Source organism: Vicugna pacos, chromosome 31, assembly GCF_048564905.1.
Source record: "Vicugna pacos chromosome 31, VicPac4, whole genome shotgun sequence".
Classification (NCBI taxonomy): Eukaryota; Metazoa; Chordata; class Mammalia; order Artiodactyla; family Camelidae; genus Vicugna; species Vicugna pacos.
This window is the reverse complement of record NC_133017.1, coordinates 19,109,832-19,129,421: the sequence shown is the minus strand read 5'-3', so window position 1 is coordinate 19,129,421 and position 19,590 is coordinate 19,109,832. Positions and strand designations below refer to the sequence as shown.

General features: G+C 44.1%; 1 protein-coding gene and 1 long non-coding RNA gene across 3 annotated transcripts in view; one reads left to right on the top strand and one right to left on the bottom strand.

Annotated features, from left to right (window-relative positions):
• Positions 1-19,590, top strand: part of DOCK5 (dedicator of cytokinesis 5) — a 176,294-nt gene that overhangs the window by 132,468 nt on the left and 24,236 nt on the right. For both annotated transcript variants that reach the window (XM_072952781.1, XM_072952782.1), the window contains 11 exons: positions 912-990; positions 2,360-2,460; positions 4,775-4,833; positions 5,134-5,288; positions 6,047-6,132; positions 8,257-8,416; positions 9,205-9,245; positions 9,915-10,005; positions 11,326-11,445; positions 14,830-14,919; positions 16,382-16,486. In XM_072952781.1, coding sequence (XP_072808882.1) covers positions 912-990; positions 2,360-2,460; positions 4,775-4,833; positions 5,134-5,288; positions 6,047-6,132; positions 8,257-8,416; positions 9,205-9,245; positions 9,915-10,005; positions 11,326-11,445; positions 14,830-14,919; positions 16,382-16,486 — 1,087 coding nt within the window. The remainder of the gene's footprint in view (positions 1-911; positions 991-2,359; positions 2,461-4,774; positions 4,834-5,133; positions 5,289-6,046; positions 6,133-8,256; positions 8,417-9,204; positions 9,246-9,914; positions 10,006-11,325; positions 11,446-14,829; positions 14,920-16,381; positions 16,487-19,590) is intronic.
• LOC140690789 (uncharacterized) lies at positions 13,425-15,517 on the bottom strand. Its single transcript, XR_012066112.1, has 4 exons — positions 15,448-15,517; positions 15,171-15,321; positions 14,728-15,042; positions 13,425-13,662 (listed from the first exon to the last, which is right to left on the bottom strand). It is a non-coding gene; the product is annotated as an uncharacterized lncRNA (long non-coding RNA).

Below are 19,590 nucleotides of genomic sequence, written 5' to 3'. Positions count from 1 at the left end.
CCTTATATGCCACTGTTTCCCTGTGTATACTCCATGCCCTCCAGCCAAACTGGCCTCTCTCTGTCCCTGAACATGTTCTGTACTTCCCCTCAAGCTGCCGTTTCCATCTGAAGTGTCTGCCCCATCGTCTCTGGCCATCAATACGCCCCATTCCTTGGGGTCCTTCTCAAATGCCATCTCCAAAAGAAGCCTTTGTGACCTGGATGTCATCTTCTCTTCTTTTAATTCCCCATATCTCTTTGAGACCCCCGCATAGAATTTTCCATATCCTTTTTGGGTCGTGGTTAGATGTACAGGTTGTAAATGACCCTCACCAAGTTGTGGACTTCTTGAGACCGAGAACCACCTCTTTCAAGGCAAAACCTGAGCCAGTGCTTTGCAGTTGCTGGTATGCCACAAAGCTGTGTTGAATGAAAGGAAAGTGAACTGAATACAGATACTCTATTAAAAGAGATTTGGGATTTTTAAAGAGCTAAATAAAGGAGATCATTATGATAGCATTATTAAGTCTACATGGTCCTGATCCTTGATTGGAAGAACCCTTCCCATCTATGTACAGATCAGAGGAACAATTGCATCCAAAGTCCTAGACTTCTAAGCACAAGCAATCATGACGGAGGGAGAGACTTACGGAGGGAGAGATCTGAGGACCAGGTGCCCCCTGGCTTGTCCCTCAGCTGTACCCTGCACTGGCTACATCATGGTGCAGCCTTGAGTGGTGCTAGTAGTCAGTTCTAGAAGCTGACCTTCTGTGTCGACTGTGCTGTTGTTGGTCTTAAGGACCTTGATAGACCTACGGGTCTTCCGTTGCCAGGTCCAGGTGTGGCTGGCTTCAGTTTTTAACGTGTATGGAAAATGTTTCAAAGAGCATGAAGTTGCCTTCTCCATCTGGTGTGTTTTTCCTCCCCCAGGGTTTTCCTCCGTGCCATAAACCAGTTTGCTGAGGTTCTCACAAGGTTCTTCATGGATCAGGCAAGCTTTGAACTTCAGGTAGGCGTGCGACTCACCTGCGGGTTCCTTGAGTTCTCAGCCAAAGCAAGAGAACTGCTTCATTTTGGAAAACATCACCCCAGATTTTATCATAACAGAATCACACAAATACACACGTGCTTGCACGTAAGCACTCAGGCATCCCTCTGCCTGCAAACGGTTTAGTGTCCAAAGAGCGGTTCGTATACACACCTGTTTCAAAGTCCAGGTGATAGCAAACCAGGTGACAACTTGCGCCATCTTCCTTCCTTCCTTCCTTCCTTCCTTCCTTCCTTCCTTCCTTCCTTCCTTCCTTCCTTCATTCATCCAACAAATATTACAGAGTTCTATGTACAGGGCACCAGTCTAGGCCCTGGTGAAGGCGGACAAGGTCCAGTTCTCGTGAAGCTTCTGTTCCAGCGTATATTTTGTTGGTGACATGCTTTTGCTGTGTCATGGCCTGTGTTTGTATTTATGGATCTTTTAAAGTGGAGAGTCACAAGCAGAGATTATATATACATACTGCATACACATGTGTGTTTGTACGTGTATGTGTGTATGTATGTCAAAATGGTATACATATGTGTGTGTCTATACACACACAGACACTGAAACAGAATCAAGCTATACAATTCTTTGGTTACCTATTGATCTGCTTTTATTTACTTTTTCTGTAATCTTTTCAATGATCATAAATACATTCGCAACATTTTTAATGGCTGAATACAGTCCATTATATGGCTGGACCATGATTTATTTAACCAAATTCTTCTTATGAACATTTTGTTTGCTTGTTTTTTAGGGGGGGAAGGGGGAGGTAATTAGACTTATTTATTTTGTTTTAATGGAGGTGCTGGGGACTGAACCCAGGACCACAAGCATGCTAGGCATGCACTCTGCCACTGAGCTCTACCCTCCCTCCTTCTTATGAACATTTAGATTGTTCCCATTTTCTGTTATGTTAAATAGCACTGTGATGGCCTTCCTTGTTTTAAACAGATTTTTGAATACCCATTTTTATTTTGCCAGGAGAAAGCCCTGAAGTATTTACTGGTTCAAAAGTTTGGCAGGACAAGTTAGGGCTTTTGATACGTATGGCCAAACTACCTACAAAAATAGGTACACTTCTTGGCAGCAGCTTTTCTTTATCCCAGGAATAAAGACAAATATCATAGTTTGAATTTAAAAAAAAAAACCTTAATATTAATAAAGTGTTAAAACTTCCAGTGCTCAATAATTGAAACACTAGAGAGGAAAAGAAGTCTTGCGGATTTTATTTTGTTTTTCTGTAATTTCTGGCAAGTGAATCTACCATGTGGCACTGTTTCATTATGACCCTTATTAATGTGATTTTCCATTTCTTTTCACCCACACAATTAATTTTGAACAGCTCTGGAACAATTACTTCCATTTGGCAGTGGCATTTCTCACCCATGAGTCCCTTCAGCTGGAAACCTTCTCTCAAGCCAAGCGCAACAAAATTGTGAAAAAGTAAGTGTCCTTTTAAACTTGCTTGATTCTGCCATTTCTGTTTAGAGCAGGATTTTTGATGTCACAGAAATTACTGTTCACTGGCTATTCAGGTAATTAGTGATGTAGGTCTTAAAACAGTCATTTAACAGACCTCAGATTTCCCAGATTCACACCTCTTTTCTCAAGGCCCCATTTATTTTCCCATCAACCATCGCATTCTTTCGTGGAATCTCTACATGAGGAGGCACTGAGGCCAGCCAGTCCTCCTTTCTCCGAGAATAGCTGCCCTCTGCTGGCAGCTTTTCTGAATTGCAGGCATAGTGCCTCTTTCTCACTCATTGCTTCACAAAGCAGGCTCCTCTGGCACCGTTGATCTACCTCTCAGTCTTAACAGAGAAGCCAAAACTAACACGTAACGTAAAAATGCCCTCCAGATTCCTGGCTCAGAATTCAAAACGGGCTTGTGTGTAAGAGTGATGAGAGATGTAGGGAAATTTTTCATTGCTTTCATCTCACGTCTGTTTCAGAGTTCATTGAGAGTCTGGAAACTCAAAGACTGTGTAGTTCAAAAGAACTTGAGAAAATTCATCCTTTTAAGGGCTGGGAAATTTTAGTTCTGTTCCCTTGCCAGCATGTCTGGAATTCTAGGCACATTATTTAGGACCCCTCTGGTTCCTAAAACGCTAAATTTGGTGGCCCAGAGATTGAGATTTAGTGATTGCACTTTAAAAGATAAAAGTAAAACCTGTTTTGTAGACTTCCCTGTGGGGTGGGCATCAAGAGATATTTGATTTTTAAGATGAATACCTTAATTTCATTCTTTGGAATGCCTTAAATGACATAACTTCATTCAAGGATGGATTTGATCTTGGTTCAATGACCGTAAGTGAAATGAGTTGACACCAAGTCTGATAAATAAAGTAGCTAGTTGTGATTAATGATTCTGGTTTTGGTTAAAGGGAAGTGTGACTGTAAGTACAATCCTTGTTAAAATATGCATCTGGGCAAAGATAAACCTTGGGAAATAACATTTATATTAAGGTCATAGGAATGTGAGTGAATTTTCTCTCAGGACTTCTCTTATTTTTATTAAAAGTAGCATCAACAGTACTATTAATAAAGAATAAGAATAGTTATCATTTAATATGTGTTCTAAGGCAGATGTGGACCACATAGTGTTTCTAATATTAATTATAAAATTAGGTACTTTTGTTAAATTGAAGTAGTAAGAGAACTTTTAAAATAGAATTTTTGTTATTTTCTAATTTTTAAAAATTCTAAATATGGTTTTTATACTAGCTTCTGAAGGCATTTCCAAAGCAGGAATTTGAAAAAAATGTTTGGTACAATAATAGCATGAGTAGAAGATGTGGAACCATGCTGGTAGGTTGGGTCATAGGTCCATATTCAAATTCCCTGGGAACATTTTCAGTATCCACTTTTGACCCACCCTCATGCAATTTTTCAAGCCCCCAGCCTCTGATACAGTACGTGGTCCAGGGCAGCCCCAGGCATATGCATTCCTTGAGAGATTTCCAGGGGACTCTGATTCACCTCCACCCAAGGACCGTTGTCTAGATCTCTACTTGTTTTTCCTTCGTTATCGACTCCTGTAAAGAACCTTTTCAGAAATTGTTTTTCTAATCACATCCTCGCCCTGAAACATGAATACCACAGATAGACTGTTTATCCCTTTATGTACCAAATGTATTTTTGTACTTGATATGGAAAAACAGTAAGCTTTTTTGCCCCCTCCAAAACCAATTTTCACCCCTTTGGGGACACTGTCGCTCCCACTGAGAATGTGTATCTAGTGTGTTCCAATGTGAGCACTTTGAAGAGTGAACTGGTGTGGATAAGGGTTACTTCGTTGCGGGAGGGTGGGTATAGCTCTGTGGTGGAGCGTGTGCTTAGCAAGCACGAGATTCCAGGTTCAATCCCCAGCACCTCCACCAAAAGTACTAGGTAAATAGATAAGGCTAATTGCCTACCCCTCCAAAAAATTAAAATTAAATTAAAAATTTGAGAAAGAAAAGAGCAACCAGGGTATTTCTCTTCTCCCTTCAGTAAGCCTGTCGGTCTCCCCCTCTGAGTCATTTTCAGCACTTCCTTAGGTCCTCTTCCTGCTGTGAAAGTTCCCCCCACTTCTCTGTGGCTCAGTTCTTTGGGGGCTTGTTTAGGTGGAACCAAATCTTTCAACGTGACTTTGCCTCAAAACCTGCCTTATTTGTGACCGCGAGGAATGCAGGCTCTTTTTTGCTCCCTTCGTCACTGTGTTACATGTACTCATTTCCTCTGTAATCTTTCTCGTGGTGTGTGATCTTCTTCCTAGATACGGGGACATGAGAAAGGAGATTGGCTTTAGGATCCGGGACATGTGGTATAACCTGGGTGAGTGAATGACCCGAACTCCTGTGAGACATGCATCCCGCGATGAATTCTTTTTCGTTGTAATTCCCAGAACCCTGAGATTTATTTAGTCTGTGTGTGTCTGGAAGGGAAAGTTGACTCGTGAGTCTCCTATGACATCCATATGTTAAATCAGAATACAATCTTTAGTCGCTCACTTCTGAATTGAGTTGATTTACCCACATAAGCTTTTTCTTTTCTTACGGGCCCTGTGGAGGGAGATTTTAATACTTTACTTCCAGTGAATTTTTTTTTAATACCCTTTCTTAACTTTCATTCCAGGTCCCCACAAAATCAAATTCATCCCGTCCATGGTGGGTCCCATTCTGGAGGTCACATTGACACCCGAAGTTGAGCTCCGGAAAGCTACCATCCCCATTTTCTTTGATATGATGCAGTGTGAGTTCAATTTCAGTGGAAATGGCAATTTCCATATGGTAAGGAGCAGTAGACCTGTAATCTTACTTATTTATTTTCTTTTACATAGAGAAGCAGCCGCCTAAATAATGTAAATCCAAGTTGATCTACTTTTATTTTGCATTTTGGTTCGTAAAGCAACTAGACGTAGAATCAGATATTCCACCTCAGTCCCTAGAAGCAGTCTTTTTGCTGCTTGTGTTTCCTAAACCATCACTCTTACCTCTGGATAATTAAAATTTGACTTCTTGCATTTTAATCCTATCTCTTGCAAATATTCAGTGGATTAAGGGAATGGTGCAGAGATTTCTAGTTTTGAGACCAAAGTTTGTCTGATATATTTTGTCGGTGCTTCAGTTTCCTTATCTCTGCAGTATATTCGTGTTGAAGGGAAGATTTTACAGCCACCAAGTTCTGCACAAATAATCCTGTGGTCGAGACATCGACAAGAACCAAAAATAAAATAAGAAATTAGAATCATTAAGCTGTTTTTATGTTCATAGTTGTGACAGGAAATGAATGTTTAGGGGAATTTTTTTTTTCTGCAAACATAAAGCAGAGGACAAAGTAGCAGAATGTACTGCTTCAGGAAGTTTGGCTAGGGCCTTGGTGCACCGTTAACGGACGATGTGAAGTGCAGTCTTCCTCTGTGCATGTTGGAAATAGTTCACAATTCAGTAAAGGGGTCAGTCCAAACCTAGAAAGGTCGGCTGGATGTCTTTCATGTCCTCTTCTAAGAGTATGGCGTTCTCCTGTGGAATTCTGACTCTCCTTTCAGTTTGAGAATGAGTTGATCACAAGGCTGGACCAAGAGGTAGAAGGAGGCAGAGGAGATGAACAATACAAGGTCCTTCTGGAGAAACTGTGAGTATTTCAGAAACACACACACACAAATCTCAAGTTGATTGCATCAACTGCTGCACTTAACAGACCAGTTGAGTAATCTCAGCATCGCTGGGGCCACCACCACAAGTGGTGCTCGGTGGGGTTCATGGAGTTTACACCATCCACTGCTGACATGTGTTTATCTGATGTGAGTCACGTGTTCGTGTTTCCCCGGCCAGCCCGGCCCTGGAGAACAGAGCAGATGGAGGAGAGGGGGGGATGGACAGAGTGGTGGCATCGAGCCCAGTGTCTGAATTGCTGAACTTTAACAAAAGTGCTAGCGCCTCTAATTATGGCTTCAAAACAATAATTTAAAGGAGAAAGGAAAAGCATTTCAAGGTCCACTTACATTTAAAAATACCTCATGCCCAGTAAAGGACATCTCCAGCCAGGTGGCCCTTTCCCCGCTCCCCCGTCCCCCACCCTCTGCTCAACCCAACATACTCATTCCTTCCCTATGCTCACATCATCCGCACTGCTCCACCCTGCACCCCCACACACCTTCACCCATCACCTTCCAGTCCTCTTACTCCCCTTTGCACACAAGGACTTATAACATAAAAAGAGTGGTTAAAAACCCTTGGATGTTGGTGTTAGAGACTGTGCTTCAAATCTCATTTCTCCACATACTAGGATTTTGACGTTGGACAGACGATTTATCCTGACGCCTTTTTAAATGTTTTCATCTGTGATAGTCGAATCTGTGTTTTAGTGGGGATTAAGTGAGATGATGCATAAACACAGCGTCTGCCACGGAGCTCAGGCTGGTGTCAGCGTCAGCTGCTCTGGTGTCTGTTACTGCCATTATCTGAGGATCCTCACATCTTCCTGGGTCGTAACTACCCTAGACTGTCCATTTCCTGTGTTCTCTGAACTCTTACGATATCAGGCAACCTGCTGAGTGGGTAGGTACCTAGGTTGCCCTAGGACTTACCTGCTTTGTGGGTTGGTGGGCACTAGACTGAGTCTGAGGACAGGGACTCTCAGCTCTGTTTTTCTTTTTTAAATGTTTTTTTAAGAAACCAGCATGCTGGATACTCAGAAACGCAACTGATGACTCATCTGTATTTTAAAGAACTAGGAGTCCTTCTTACTTTGTTTGCAGTGGATGATAGATCTTTCCTCCTGTTTGCACTAGGTCTGCCTTTCAGCTTCAAACCTTTTAACTTATCCCTTCTCCAAGGCTGATCTTGTACAGAAATTAAATGCAGAAGTTATGCACACATACAAACACACACACACGACATTTACAAATGATAAAACTACACTTTTGAAAAAACCCTGCAGTTGAATTTTCACCCGGAGATCTTATTTTTTCTTCATTCTTCTTGGATCACACATGCAGAAAAATGTGACTCCACAAATCTCCAGTGCTCAAGGACAAGAATAATTCTGAGAGTCTGGACTAATGCTTTGAACTCTTTTTTTTCCCCTCTTTTTTTCTTCTATTCTGCAAGATTTCTTCTAACTGCTTAATCTAGGAAGCTTCTATAGAAGCTTTGCTCTATTTGGGTCCAAAGGGAGAGGATTTAGACCAAAAGCTTAACCTCAGTCTATTTGTTTACATCTGTGCATTTTTTTTTTCCTGAAAAATAACACTTTTATCTGAAGTGCCGTATGTCTGGATGTGTACTGGGTTCCTAGGCTCCTCTAGGCTGGGCAGCAATCCGAGGCTCTCCAGAGTGCCCTCAGGATGCCCTGAGGTACTCGACTTTAGAAAGAATAAAGACAGAGAAAAGATGGCCTCTTAAATGAATAGAAGGATCAGATAGTACACACAGATCTTTTGGGCAAAGGTTCTCATTTCTGTGGTATTGACAGAAGATGAAAACAAAAAACAGATACGCATAGGAGTTCAAAGAAGGTCATCACGGGCTGGGATTCTCACTGATGGTGGGATTTGAGCTATAGACCTAAAGAAAACATAGAACCAGAGAGGAGCCCTGTGCGTGAAGGCCTCGGGGTAGGATAGGATGGAGTTACCGAAGGGTGTGTGTCTCCTCGCCCGGTGCCACCTGCTGCTAGGACCTTGGACAGCTCTCGTAAGTGGTGCTGGATTTACGATGTGGGACGTGGGCTTTTGTCTCTTCCTTCACCCTCCAGGCTCCTAGAACATTGCCGGAAACATAAATACCTCTCCAGCTCCGGGGAAGTATTCGCGCTCCTGGTCAGCAGCCTCTTAGAGAATCTCTTAGACTACAGAACCATCATCATGCATGACGAAAGCAAAGAGAACCGCATGAGCTGCACCGTTAATGTGCTGGTACGTGCCCCGCCCCCAAGATGGCGGGAGGGCAGGGCCGGGCCACGCCTGTACCCCTCAGCGCAGCACAGAGTAGATCCAGCAGGCACCTCGGGACCACCTTTCTGGAGTCTGTGTCCTGCTGAGTCTAATTAGAATGGCCAACTCAGCTTTGAACTCACAGATACCAGCTGCCTCCGACCTTGAGGATGAATGCAGAAACAGGGATGGAAAATGCAACATCAGGTCTTAACTCTCTTGCTGAAGGCCACCCTCAGCCTGTTTCTCTGTCTTGTTTGTATGTGGTTGCTTTGTTGTTGGAATGACTCAACAAAAATGCAGTAGAAACAGTATAGCTTGAGTAGACAATTTAGTCCATGCAGTCCTCACAATGGTAGAGCTCTGTGGTCTTGCCTTTCCCTAGACAGTTGTACCTGGACCACAGACCTCGGAGGTGTAGGCTGCCACGTGCTCCTCTGCTTAAGATAAATCAAGAACCTACCACCTCTGACCTCCCGAAAAAACAGTCTCGTGTGACATGGGTGTGCCCTGGCTGTCTGTTCACGCAAAACGTTTCCCGCACATTTCTCAGAAGCATGGTCCTAAAGACGTCCTTCCACTTTTCTTCTTTGTAAACTGTCACTTCCATATTTTTGGAGGGAGTATTTGTTAAAAGGGAAAGAGGAGCATCTTTGGAAAAGGGACAGTGTTGAAAAGTGCAAGTCACAGGTTGGCTGTTTTTGTGCCAAGCTCATCAATAACAGATTGAGACTGGTATTTTGTGACTTGTTTGTTTGTTTGTTTTGTAGAATTTTTACAAAGAAAAGAAGAGAGAGGACATCTACATAAGGTAAGATGGAGGGAATTTCTGCTCTTGCGTCCGACTTTATTATTTATTTCTCCAATAAACAAATAATAAGCCCCAATACCATGCTTCCTGCTTTGAGAGACACCAGAAAGTATCTGAAATGCTCCCTGCCTCCTAAAAGGGTGAACTCTTTACACATGTAAGTACAATACAGAGAAGTGCAGAGGGAGGACAGTGCTGGGATTTGGGGGAAAGGGTAGAGGACTCTGGCCGGGCAATCGGGAAAGGGGAGACATGGAAATTCACCTTCTGTTGAGGTCTGTTAGCCTGGGGTCCAGGAAGCCCTGAACATGAAACAAACTTGAACGTAACCAATATGTATCTTCTTGGGGAGAGATTCCATAGCTCTCATTGAACTTCTCATGACTCTGTGACATTAAAAAAATTTTTTTGAACAAATAAAAAATTAAGTATCATTGCCTTAAATGAAGAGTGCAAAATGGAACCAGTAGATTAAGAAAGACACAAAGCCCGGAAGCAGCACAGAGACTTAAAGGAATAGGAACAAACTCTTTTCTGCCTAAGAGTAAGGAAGCGCTCACGTGGAGCAGAGGAGAGAGGATGCTTAGCTGCCGTCAGGCTGGGACGCGGGCTGAACACTCTGTCGGTTCCCCCTGCGGCAAAGCGCCTCCTTTCTCCGCTCCTCACCAGATACCTGTACAAGCTGCGGGACTTGCACCGGGACTGTGAGAACTACACTGAAGCTGCCTACACGCTCCTCCTCCACGCCGAGCTCCTGCAGGTAAGGGGCTCAGGGATGCAGGATGTCAGCTGCCCGGCCCTTTGGGACCACATTATGATTTTGTTGGAAGCCATCCCTGTTCCAGGGGGGACCCTTTCGTCCAAGCATATTTTTATACCTTCTCAAGCGGCACAGCTAATTTTCAGACCAAGGCTGGGAAAATATCTTTTATTTAAGAACCCTTAGGAAGCAGAGCACAGCTTTCAGGTTGCTAGTATTGACACGCTAATTAAAAAACAAAGCACACGCTAATTAAATATATGTTTAAAAAATGTGTGAAACTGCAGAGTTGTACATAAAAATAGAACCGTAGAAGTACTTTCCCATCTATGCTGTCTCACTAAGTAAATTCTACTGTGTCATGGATACAAATGCATTGATACATCATGAATCCCAAATAATTATTTCTAGCTCTAACTAATATCAAATAATTTAATTTAGGGAGAATTTTCCATGTTTATGAAACAGTGCTTTCTTATCCAAAAGCGTGGCGTGACTTTTTATTTGTCACAGTCTGCTTGGGTGCCCTTCGATGGCGTGTTAACGTTTTCTGTGTAGAAGTCTTGGGTGTTCCTGGTTATGTTGATTTCTAGATTTTTTTTTTCTTTTTAATTTAATTATGGTACAATACACATAGCATACAGTTGACCATCTGAGGCATTTTGAAGTGGTTCCGTGGCACAGTTCAGTGACACTAAGTATATTCACACTATTGTGCCTGGGAACCAGGTCATTGTGGATTTACTCTTGTTAGCGGCTTTTCTTCTGGTGTCTTCAGCACAGTTATAATTTATATGACGTCTATCCCTAAGTGATTTCTAAACGAGTTACTTGTTTTTTAATCCCACTGCTTCATTCTCTCCTTACTTGTGGCGGTTTTTCAGTCGGCACCCTCTGCGAAGGGATTGATTTTGAAGAAAACAGTCATTGCTATCATGTGACAGTTTTACCCCCTTTTTTTTCATTTTTGTACATCTGATTTCTTCCTTTCACCTGGTTGTATGCATGCTAACCTCCAGCACAGTCACAGTCATGCTGACTGGCAGCCTCACCTTGTTCCTGACCTTAGTGGAAATGATTTGAGGGTGTGTCCATTTGGCATGACGCTCATTTTGAAGCTGGCGTGTGTATGGTGTATGTGTGTATGCAATTTCTGTGTTTAATAAATCGTCAAAAACACAGTAGGGGTGAGTCAAAGATACATACAAATATTTTTGTGAATTTTTTTAGCTAAATATTTGTTACATTCATCTCCTTCAATTAATTAAATGAAGTGATGCGTTTCCGTTAATCTCTTTCGTTGCTTTGTGTGTTTTTCAGTGGTCTGACAAGCCCTGTGTACCCCATTTGCTTCAGAGGGACAGTTACTACGTGTACACCCAGCAAGAGCTGAAAGAGAAGCTGTATCAAGAAATCATATCATATTTTGACAAAGGCAAAGTGAGTGTTGGGTGGTTTGTTTTTGTATGGGGGCGAAGACTGCGCTACTGTAGGTCTGACGTTCACCAGCTGAGTTAGTGCCAAGCCCGCAGGTGAAGGGCCTCGTCCCCAACAAGACAGCCCAAACTTCAGACGCCAGCTGCAAGTTCAGGGGGTCCCCAGGCCACCCACACTTCTGACCAATTGACTATAAATTTGGGGAGAGTGCCTATAACCCCCACCCCACCCCCAATTTGATAATATGCTAGAATAACCAACAAAAGTTGGTAAAATGCTGTTCTTAATGATTACAGTTTTAACTTAAAGGACAGAAATCAGGCCCAACCAAATGAAGAAATGCACAGGGCGAGGTCTCGGAAGGTCCCGAATACATGGCGTCTGTGTCCCCTCCCCGTGATTCAGGCCCATCACGCTCCTGGTGAATTGATGTGTTCACCAACCAGGAAGCTCATTTGAGCTCTGAGTGTAGGGCTTTTATTGGGGTGTCATGATGTTGGCTGGATTGACTGAATCATCAGCCACATGAATAAACTCCATCTCCAGCCACCTCCCCCCTCACCTCCCACCCCTCCTGCCTCCCCCTCCATCCCACATCCCCATCTCCTCCCTGGAGGTCTGGCTGATACGATGTCACTCAAGACCTCAGCCCTCCAATCACAAGGGGGGCGGTGGTGCTGGCCAGGCCAGCCCCCATTCTGAGACTAGCTGTGTGTCCACCATGAGTCGCATCATTAGCATGAACTCCCAGGTGGTCTGAGGGTTCACCATGAGGAACAAAGACACTTCTGTCACTGGGGAAATTCCAAGAGTTTAGAAGCTTCCTCCCAGGAATCCAGGATAAAGACCAGACAGATTCTTTGTTATGTAACAATGACTCATGACTTAATCTTTATTATTCTCTTATGTATCTTTGAATTCTGGTATTTTTAATGGGAGAGAAAATGAATAGATAAATTAAGGTAAGAAAGGCAGTAAATAGAGATCAGTATCGTGATCTTTTTTTAAAATTTTTTTCGGGGGAGGTACTTAGGTTTTTACTTACTTACTTGTTTTTGGAGGAAGTACTGGGAATTGAACCCAGGACCCTGTGCATGCTGAGCATGTGCTCTACCTCGTGAGCTATACCTCCCTCCCCACCAACCCCAGTATCTTGATCTTAAGTTAACTGAACCCAGTGGGAGAATACAGTGGGCAGCCCAGGGCCCCACTCCCCATAATCATAATTTTACATTTTAAGTATCACCGAGGGCCAGGAACTAGTACCACCATTTTCAGTGCATTCTCCAGAGGTTGTTGGCTGACACCAGGGGCACATCCCATCCCCAGGTCCCCACCTGTCTCACCCCATAGGCTGCACGTAACCAACAAAGGCCCACAAGGGAGAGAAAGTAAAATAACCAAGTAAACTAGGCCACAAAGTTGTGGAATCTGTGATTAGCTGGAGAAAAGTGTGTCCAACTGGAAGGCTTTTAAATTGAAAATTATGAAAAACAAACAAACAAACAAACAAAACGTAGAAGGGGTGGGGGGACAAAGTAACAATGTGTGTGCTATGGAAACAAAGCAGATTCCACATTTGACTGTTTTCAGAGGCCTGGAGGCTCTGAGGGCTGCCTCTCCTAGCCACCATTCTTGTTTTATTAGTGAAAACTGTTGATTGAATAGATAAGCCACATAATCATCACAATAAAATAACTACCATCTCTTTAGTGCAAGTTACTATTTGGAGCGATTTCCAGACTGTTTCTAAGTTAATTTTCCCCATAACCCTATAACCTTCCCCATAACCTTCATCCGTAAAACAACCTCTGTTTTACGGATGAAGAACTTGAGACCCTGAGAACAAGTATATTTGCTCAGACTTCTTGATCTCTGCATCCCTTTACCCTCTTAAAAATCCTTGAGGACCGCCGAGAGGTTTTTTTTGTTCACATGCATTATGTCTATTGAGGGCTATACACTTAGGAATTAAAACAAAATTTTTAAATAGTTGCTCGTTCTTTTAACAGCAGTAAGAAACTTATTACCTGTTAATAGAAATCAGACCTATTTATGAACAATGACTGTATCCTCCAGAACGTGCGTGATACGTGTCGTTTGCCATTTCTGCAAGCCTCCGTATCATCTGGCTCGTTAGAAACAACGGGATTCAAATGTCTGCTGCTACATCTGACCCGCCGTGACATCACACGTCCCGTAGCCTCTGGGAGACGCCACCTGTAGCCGCATGAGAGAGTGAGCGCTGGAAAAAGGCAGACCTCATTAGTAGTATGGAGAAGATAGTTTTGACCTCATGGACCACCTGAAAGCGTCCTGGGGGCTGTCAGGGACCAGGGACTACACTTTAAGAACCGCTATGCTGGGCTGTCTCCCACATCATTTAGCATTTGGTGAATGAGGAGAGAACTGGGCCCCATTGTACTGTTCCTTTACCAGCTGAGCTGGAGTGGTTTCCATGGGGCACATTTCAGAGCCTTTTCAGCGATCCAGGCCTGGAGATTTCAGAAGGGGCAAGTTTGGCAAACGATAATATTAAAAGATTTAAGTTTAGAATGTTTTCCAGCTGTATGTGGCACATACAGTTGTACGTGTATGGCAGGCACATTTCCTTCAGCAGCCAGAAACAGTGGAACGTAGCACCTGGTTAATAAGACTGAAGTAGGGCGTTTCCAGATGCTGCGTTGTGAATAGCATCCAGCTAAGAGCCGTTTATGAGATACCCAAATGAACAGGCGACCGTCAGTCTGGGACGCCAGCCTCAGACACCAGACACGTGCCATGGGCTGTAATTTACATGGTCATAAATGCTCTTGGGCATTTCCCGAAGCTCTTAATCTTTAACTAAGTAGATAGTTTAGTTAGAAATAGGAAATCAGTGCCCTAAATTGGAGGGAGTTTCCCAAATTCCACACAGCAGTATGATTGGACCTCTCTCTCACACCCTACCTCCTCCCCAGCAACTTAACTCAACACGCACACGCCAGTTGCAGAACGAGAGCCCACACCAACTTCTTCCCTCCAACAAGAATTTCTTGTTCTCAAGACCTAGGCTTTGGAACTGGTTCCCCTCCGCCTTCAGTGGTATTTAGTGCTTTGCCCTTTAAGCTCAGTGTGCCTTTGTTCAGGGACACAAGATACAAACAGAGTTAACAGAAAATGCCCCCCACCCCCACCCCGGCAAAGCCACCAGGGAACAGTAGCTTCATGATGTCAGAGGGCAGGTTTTGTTGATCCAAGAGGTGAGGCATAGCGGTAATTTGCACAGAAACTCAACCTCCTTACCTCCCTCGTCACTGCCAGGGACTCCTGAGTGGCTTCTGTGGCTGGGGCTCTGACTGCTGCGTTCTTTCTCCTTGTAAGACTGCCTTTCTTTTTGTTTTGAAGATGTGGGAGAAGGCAATCCAGCTGAGCAAAGAGTTGGCTGAGACTTACGAGAGCAAAGTGTTCGACTACGAGGGCCTTGGCAATCTCCTGGTGAGTCCTGGTTGGAGATGTCGCGCCTCCGGCAGGGAGGCTGAGCATGGTGATTGTGAAAATGTTTTCGTCAGTTTGAGAAGGTCATCGAGGCTATTCTTTTCAGTGGAGAAGTCCGCCTTGCTTGAAATCAAAATGAAGAAAGATAAGGTCTGAAAGCTGTGATCATGAGTCCCCTGATGACTTGTTCTGTGGTCCACCTCATCAGGGCCCTGAATGTATGAACTGCTCATCTTTGAGCCTTGTTTTACCTTTTCAAAGATGCCCTGGTGCACATTTATAGTAAGCTGTAAAATGCTTCTGCCACATTTTGATTCTCAAAGTTTGCCTTCCTCCAGCTCTGAATGTCACTGGAGTGCTCTACCCTTCCGGTCCCCGAACTTGTGTGTTACGCCTGGTCACCTATTTCAGAACAGTAAAGCAGGCAGAGGGTATAGTTCAAATGGTAGAGCGCATGCTTAGCAAGCATGAGGTCCTGGGTTCAATCCCCAGTACCTCCTCTAAGAATAAATAAATACACCTAATTACCTCCCCACCAAAAACAAAAAGAGTCAAGCGAAATGAAAATCCCCTTTTACATGCCCGATGGGAGGCCCGCACAGTATTTACATGTGGTCATTCTTACTGGGGGAATCACTGGGGGAATCACAAAAGGTCAGGTCACCCATTGTCGTGTAATAATCCGAAGAGGTAGTTGTCAAGATGACTTTGGAAAGAATTTGCTAGTGTGTTGTAGCAGCTCCTGCCAGCATGCAAAACATCACCTGTGAATTTCATGAACTACACTGAGCTGAGCTGTTAGTCACACGTTACCCTTCTAAGAAGACACTGTGATGGAAACCTTCATGGAGAGTCGAGCTATAACTGTTGTGGGAGGAGACAGCTCTCCAAGCTGCCAGGCTGGCTGGCTATTTAGGCTTTCTTTAAGGCTGACCCTCTACATCTCGGCTGGGAAGCCTCTCCCCAGGGGAAGAATTAAAGACAGGAGTGGTACCAGGATACTGGAAAACAGAGCATCACCACCACCTTCTGGGAGCTGAGCCGAGGACTTTAATCCAAACCACCTGCATGAACCAGAAAGTTCTTTAACTTCTTTTCTCGTATGTGCAGCCATCCTCGGGGAATCTCAGAAAGTGCTTCTTAACCTTTAAGGGGTCCTGAACCCCCTTCAGGAAACTGGCCAAAGCTAAGCCCTGCCTCCCTCCAGAGATGACTGCACACGTGTGTTTTTGAACAACTGCAAGGATTCCCAGACCCTCCCAGGCCTACTTGTGGACACAGGTCCAAAACCTCCGAGCCAAGGAAAGGATAACTCTTTGGCCCATGAGATATTTTCCAAGACCTTTCATTTCTGTGTGTTACATGGGAAATAACAAAGCAAATAGCCTGATCTTTTTTTTTTTTAACCACCCTAACGGTGCCCTTGTAACCTCCCTAAGGAATGGCTTGTTTTGTTTTCCAGAAAAAAAGGGCCTCGTTTTATGAGAACATCATTAAGGCGATGCGGCCCCAGCCTGAATACTTTGCTGTTGGATACTACGGACAGGGCTTTCCTTCCTTCCTGCGGGTAAGGAGCCTGAGGGTGGTCCGTTAAACCGCGCATGGTCTCAAGGAGGGAGGCGTTCATCTCTTTCCCAGATGCGCCTGGAGTGCTAGCAGCTGCAGCGCCGTGTTCTCATTGTGGGAGGTCGGGGAGGGACTCCACTTCCTGACCGACCGGTCCCTGAGCAGCCGGTCCCTTCACCCCACACCCCTGCCACCTCTGGTATTCTGGCAGCTCTTTTGTAAAATGACTTTTCCCAGGTGGAATGAAAGAGGGAAAAACAGAACCATCCCCTCTGAGGGTCTGCTGCTGCAGGTCAGGCTTGGGGAAATGTGTGGATGGATGTAGCTGATTGTTTATTTTATTTCCAGACAGAGCTAGTTTGAAAGCAAATAATCTCCGGGACAAGATGGCAAAAGTTTCACAAAAATAAAAATGGTTTTGTTGTAAGACTGAGAAGGACCATGTTTATTTTCCTTCTCAAAATTTTCTATAATGTGATACTGATTTTACGAAAACAAACAAAAAAACCCTTACCTTCTCCCACAGAAAAGAAACCGCTTTCAGTGCTGAGCTATGTTTAAACATGTATTATGCATCTTCCTTCCCCTAATTAAAAAGAGAAAAGAAAAAGTGGAAAGGACTTTGCATTCTTTATAGCACCTAGTAAGGAAGTTTATTCATGCATTCATTCGATAACTGTTTCCTGAGGGCCTACTGTGTGCCACGCACACACTAGGCGTTAGAGATACCATTATGCTTATCATCAGGTATGGTCCTTGCTCTCCTGGATTTTACAACCTAATGGGTGAGATGTTAGTTCAATAATCACACAAACTGACGTGAAAGTCTTCTCTGCTGGATGAGTCGGTTAAGCGAGGAGTATTTACCCAAGCGAAACAAAAACCTACGTTCACATAAAAATTGTATGTGATCGTTTACAGCACTGTTATTCATAATCGCCAAAGACTGGCTATAATTCAGACGTCCCTCAAGGGTGATGACAAGGGGAAATCCTCACGGACGCCTCCATCTCCTTTCCCTTCACCAAACGCCAGGCCCCGTAGCTCCTCCTTCTCCCCCTGGGTCCTGCTTGCATCCCTACTGTTGGGCAGATCAGGTTGTCTGCGCTTCTGTCTTCATCACATTGCTCCCTCCTTCCAGAGCCTCCGGTGAATTCCGGGGCCTTGGGACCATCGACCTACCTTTCAAGACCTCCCGTGACCTGGCTTGTCCAAGCCTGTTTCTTCTGCGCGCACTCTGAGCTTCCTGCCTTGGGTGTTGCCTTTCCTTTCGCTTCCGTGCCAGGTGGTCCTGTCCTCTCCTGACCCTCGCCATCCATCCAGGTCCTCCTTGAAACCCTCTCCGTCGCGATGAGCTGCTTCGTGCCGACCTTCAGCTCATCGGGTTCCTTTCAGTTACTGTCCACATCGTACAGTTAGTGTTTTCTTGTACTCGGGTCCCTTGCCCGCCACAGTTTGGCCTGAATGATGGAATTTCGTAATGCACGAACCAATCACATAAGTCTTCCCCAGCCTGGAAGCATTCTGTCATCTCTTCCAAAGGCTCTGGCAAGTTTCAGTGCCCTCCGCGCTGAGCCTAGTGGGGCGTTACCTTTGCGGTACTTACATTGTCTAAATTATCATCTTTACTTACTTGTTTCCTTGTTTGATTCCTGTTTCTCTCCACTGGAAGGTAAGTTTTGTGAAAGCAGGATCACCATCATACTCGTGGCATCTAGCATTTCTCTGCTTGCTCGGAGAAAGTTCTCAAACTTTCTATCTGCTCGATACGTACTTGTTATATGAATGGACAGGTGATTTTTAAAAACATTTTATGGGACAACGTGGGCCCAGATTTTAGTTCAGAATGGATCACGTATGGGCCTTAAATGATGAGTACCTACTGGAGGGACGGTCAGAGGAGCAGGAACCTTTGAAACGTGACGACACTTGAAGTTACAACCGCTGTGAGGGCAATCCCTCCGACGCTTGGGGCCTAGAAAATTTCTTTTTAAAAAAACCCAATTTGTATTCGTTTTATTCAAGAGAAGAAAACTGCAGTTGGGAACGGAGAGAAAGGTATTTAGAGCAGTTATTTTTCAGGAGATGGAGGTGTTGCTGTCCACGGTGATGTCCAGCATCGGCTGTTTGGATGCTCTCGTACTTCTGAGTTCTCTCCAGCAGTGCCACTCAAAGTGCTGGTTCCCTGACTGTTCGTGGACCATGATGAGAAGGGAGCCTGTACCTTATAAAGCCCTTCCTTCCTTCGTTGAGAATTTCTGGCCATGAAACATCAGCTAAACTAAACTGCATGCCTGGTGATGTCACCGATGCCCCACTAGGGCACAAGCTCCGTGCCTCCTTGTGGACCAGTGTGGACTGCACACCAGCTGTCATTCTGGGGCTGCCCTGTGAGAAGCACTGCACAAAGATTTTTTTCCCCATAGGATTTTTTCCTAACTTTGTTTTAATCTATTTTTTATATAAATGGCTAATATTTGTAAACCTCAAACTCCCAAATTTATCCTTTCCCACCCCCTTTCCCTGGTAACTGTAAGATTGTTTACTAAGTCTGCAAGTCTGTTTCTGTTTTGTAGATGAGTTCATAGTGTCCTTTTTTTTTTTTTAAAGATTCCTCATATGAGTGATATCATGTGGTATTTTTCTTCCTCTTTCTGACTGACTTCACTTAGAATGATGATCTCCAGGTCCCTCCATGTAGCTGCAAATGGCATTATTTTCTTCCTTTTTATGGCTGAGTAGTACTCCATTGTATAAATATACCACAGCTTCTTTATCCAGTCATCTGTCAATGGATATTTAGGTTGTTTTCCTGTCTTGGCTATTGTAAGTAGTGCTGCTATGAACATTGGGGTGCATGTATCTTCGAATTAGAGTTCCCTCTGGATACATGCACAGAAGTGGGATTGCTGGATCATATGGTAGGTCTACTTTTAGTTTTTTGAGGAATCTCCGTACTGTTTTCCATAATGGCTGCACCAAACTACATTCCCACCAGCAGTGTAGGAGGGTTCACTTTTCCCCACACCCTCTCCAGCATTTATTGTTCATGGATTTTTGGATGATGGTCATTCTGGCTGGTGTGAAGTGATACCTCATTGTAGT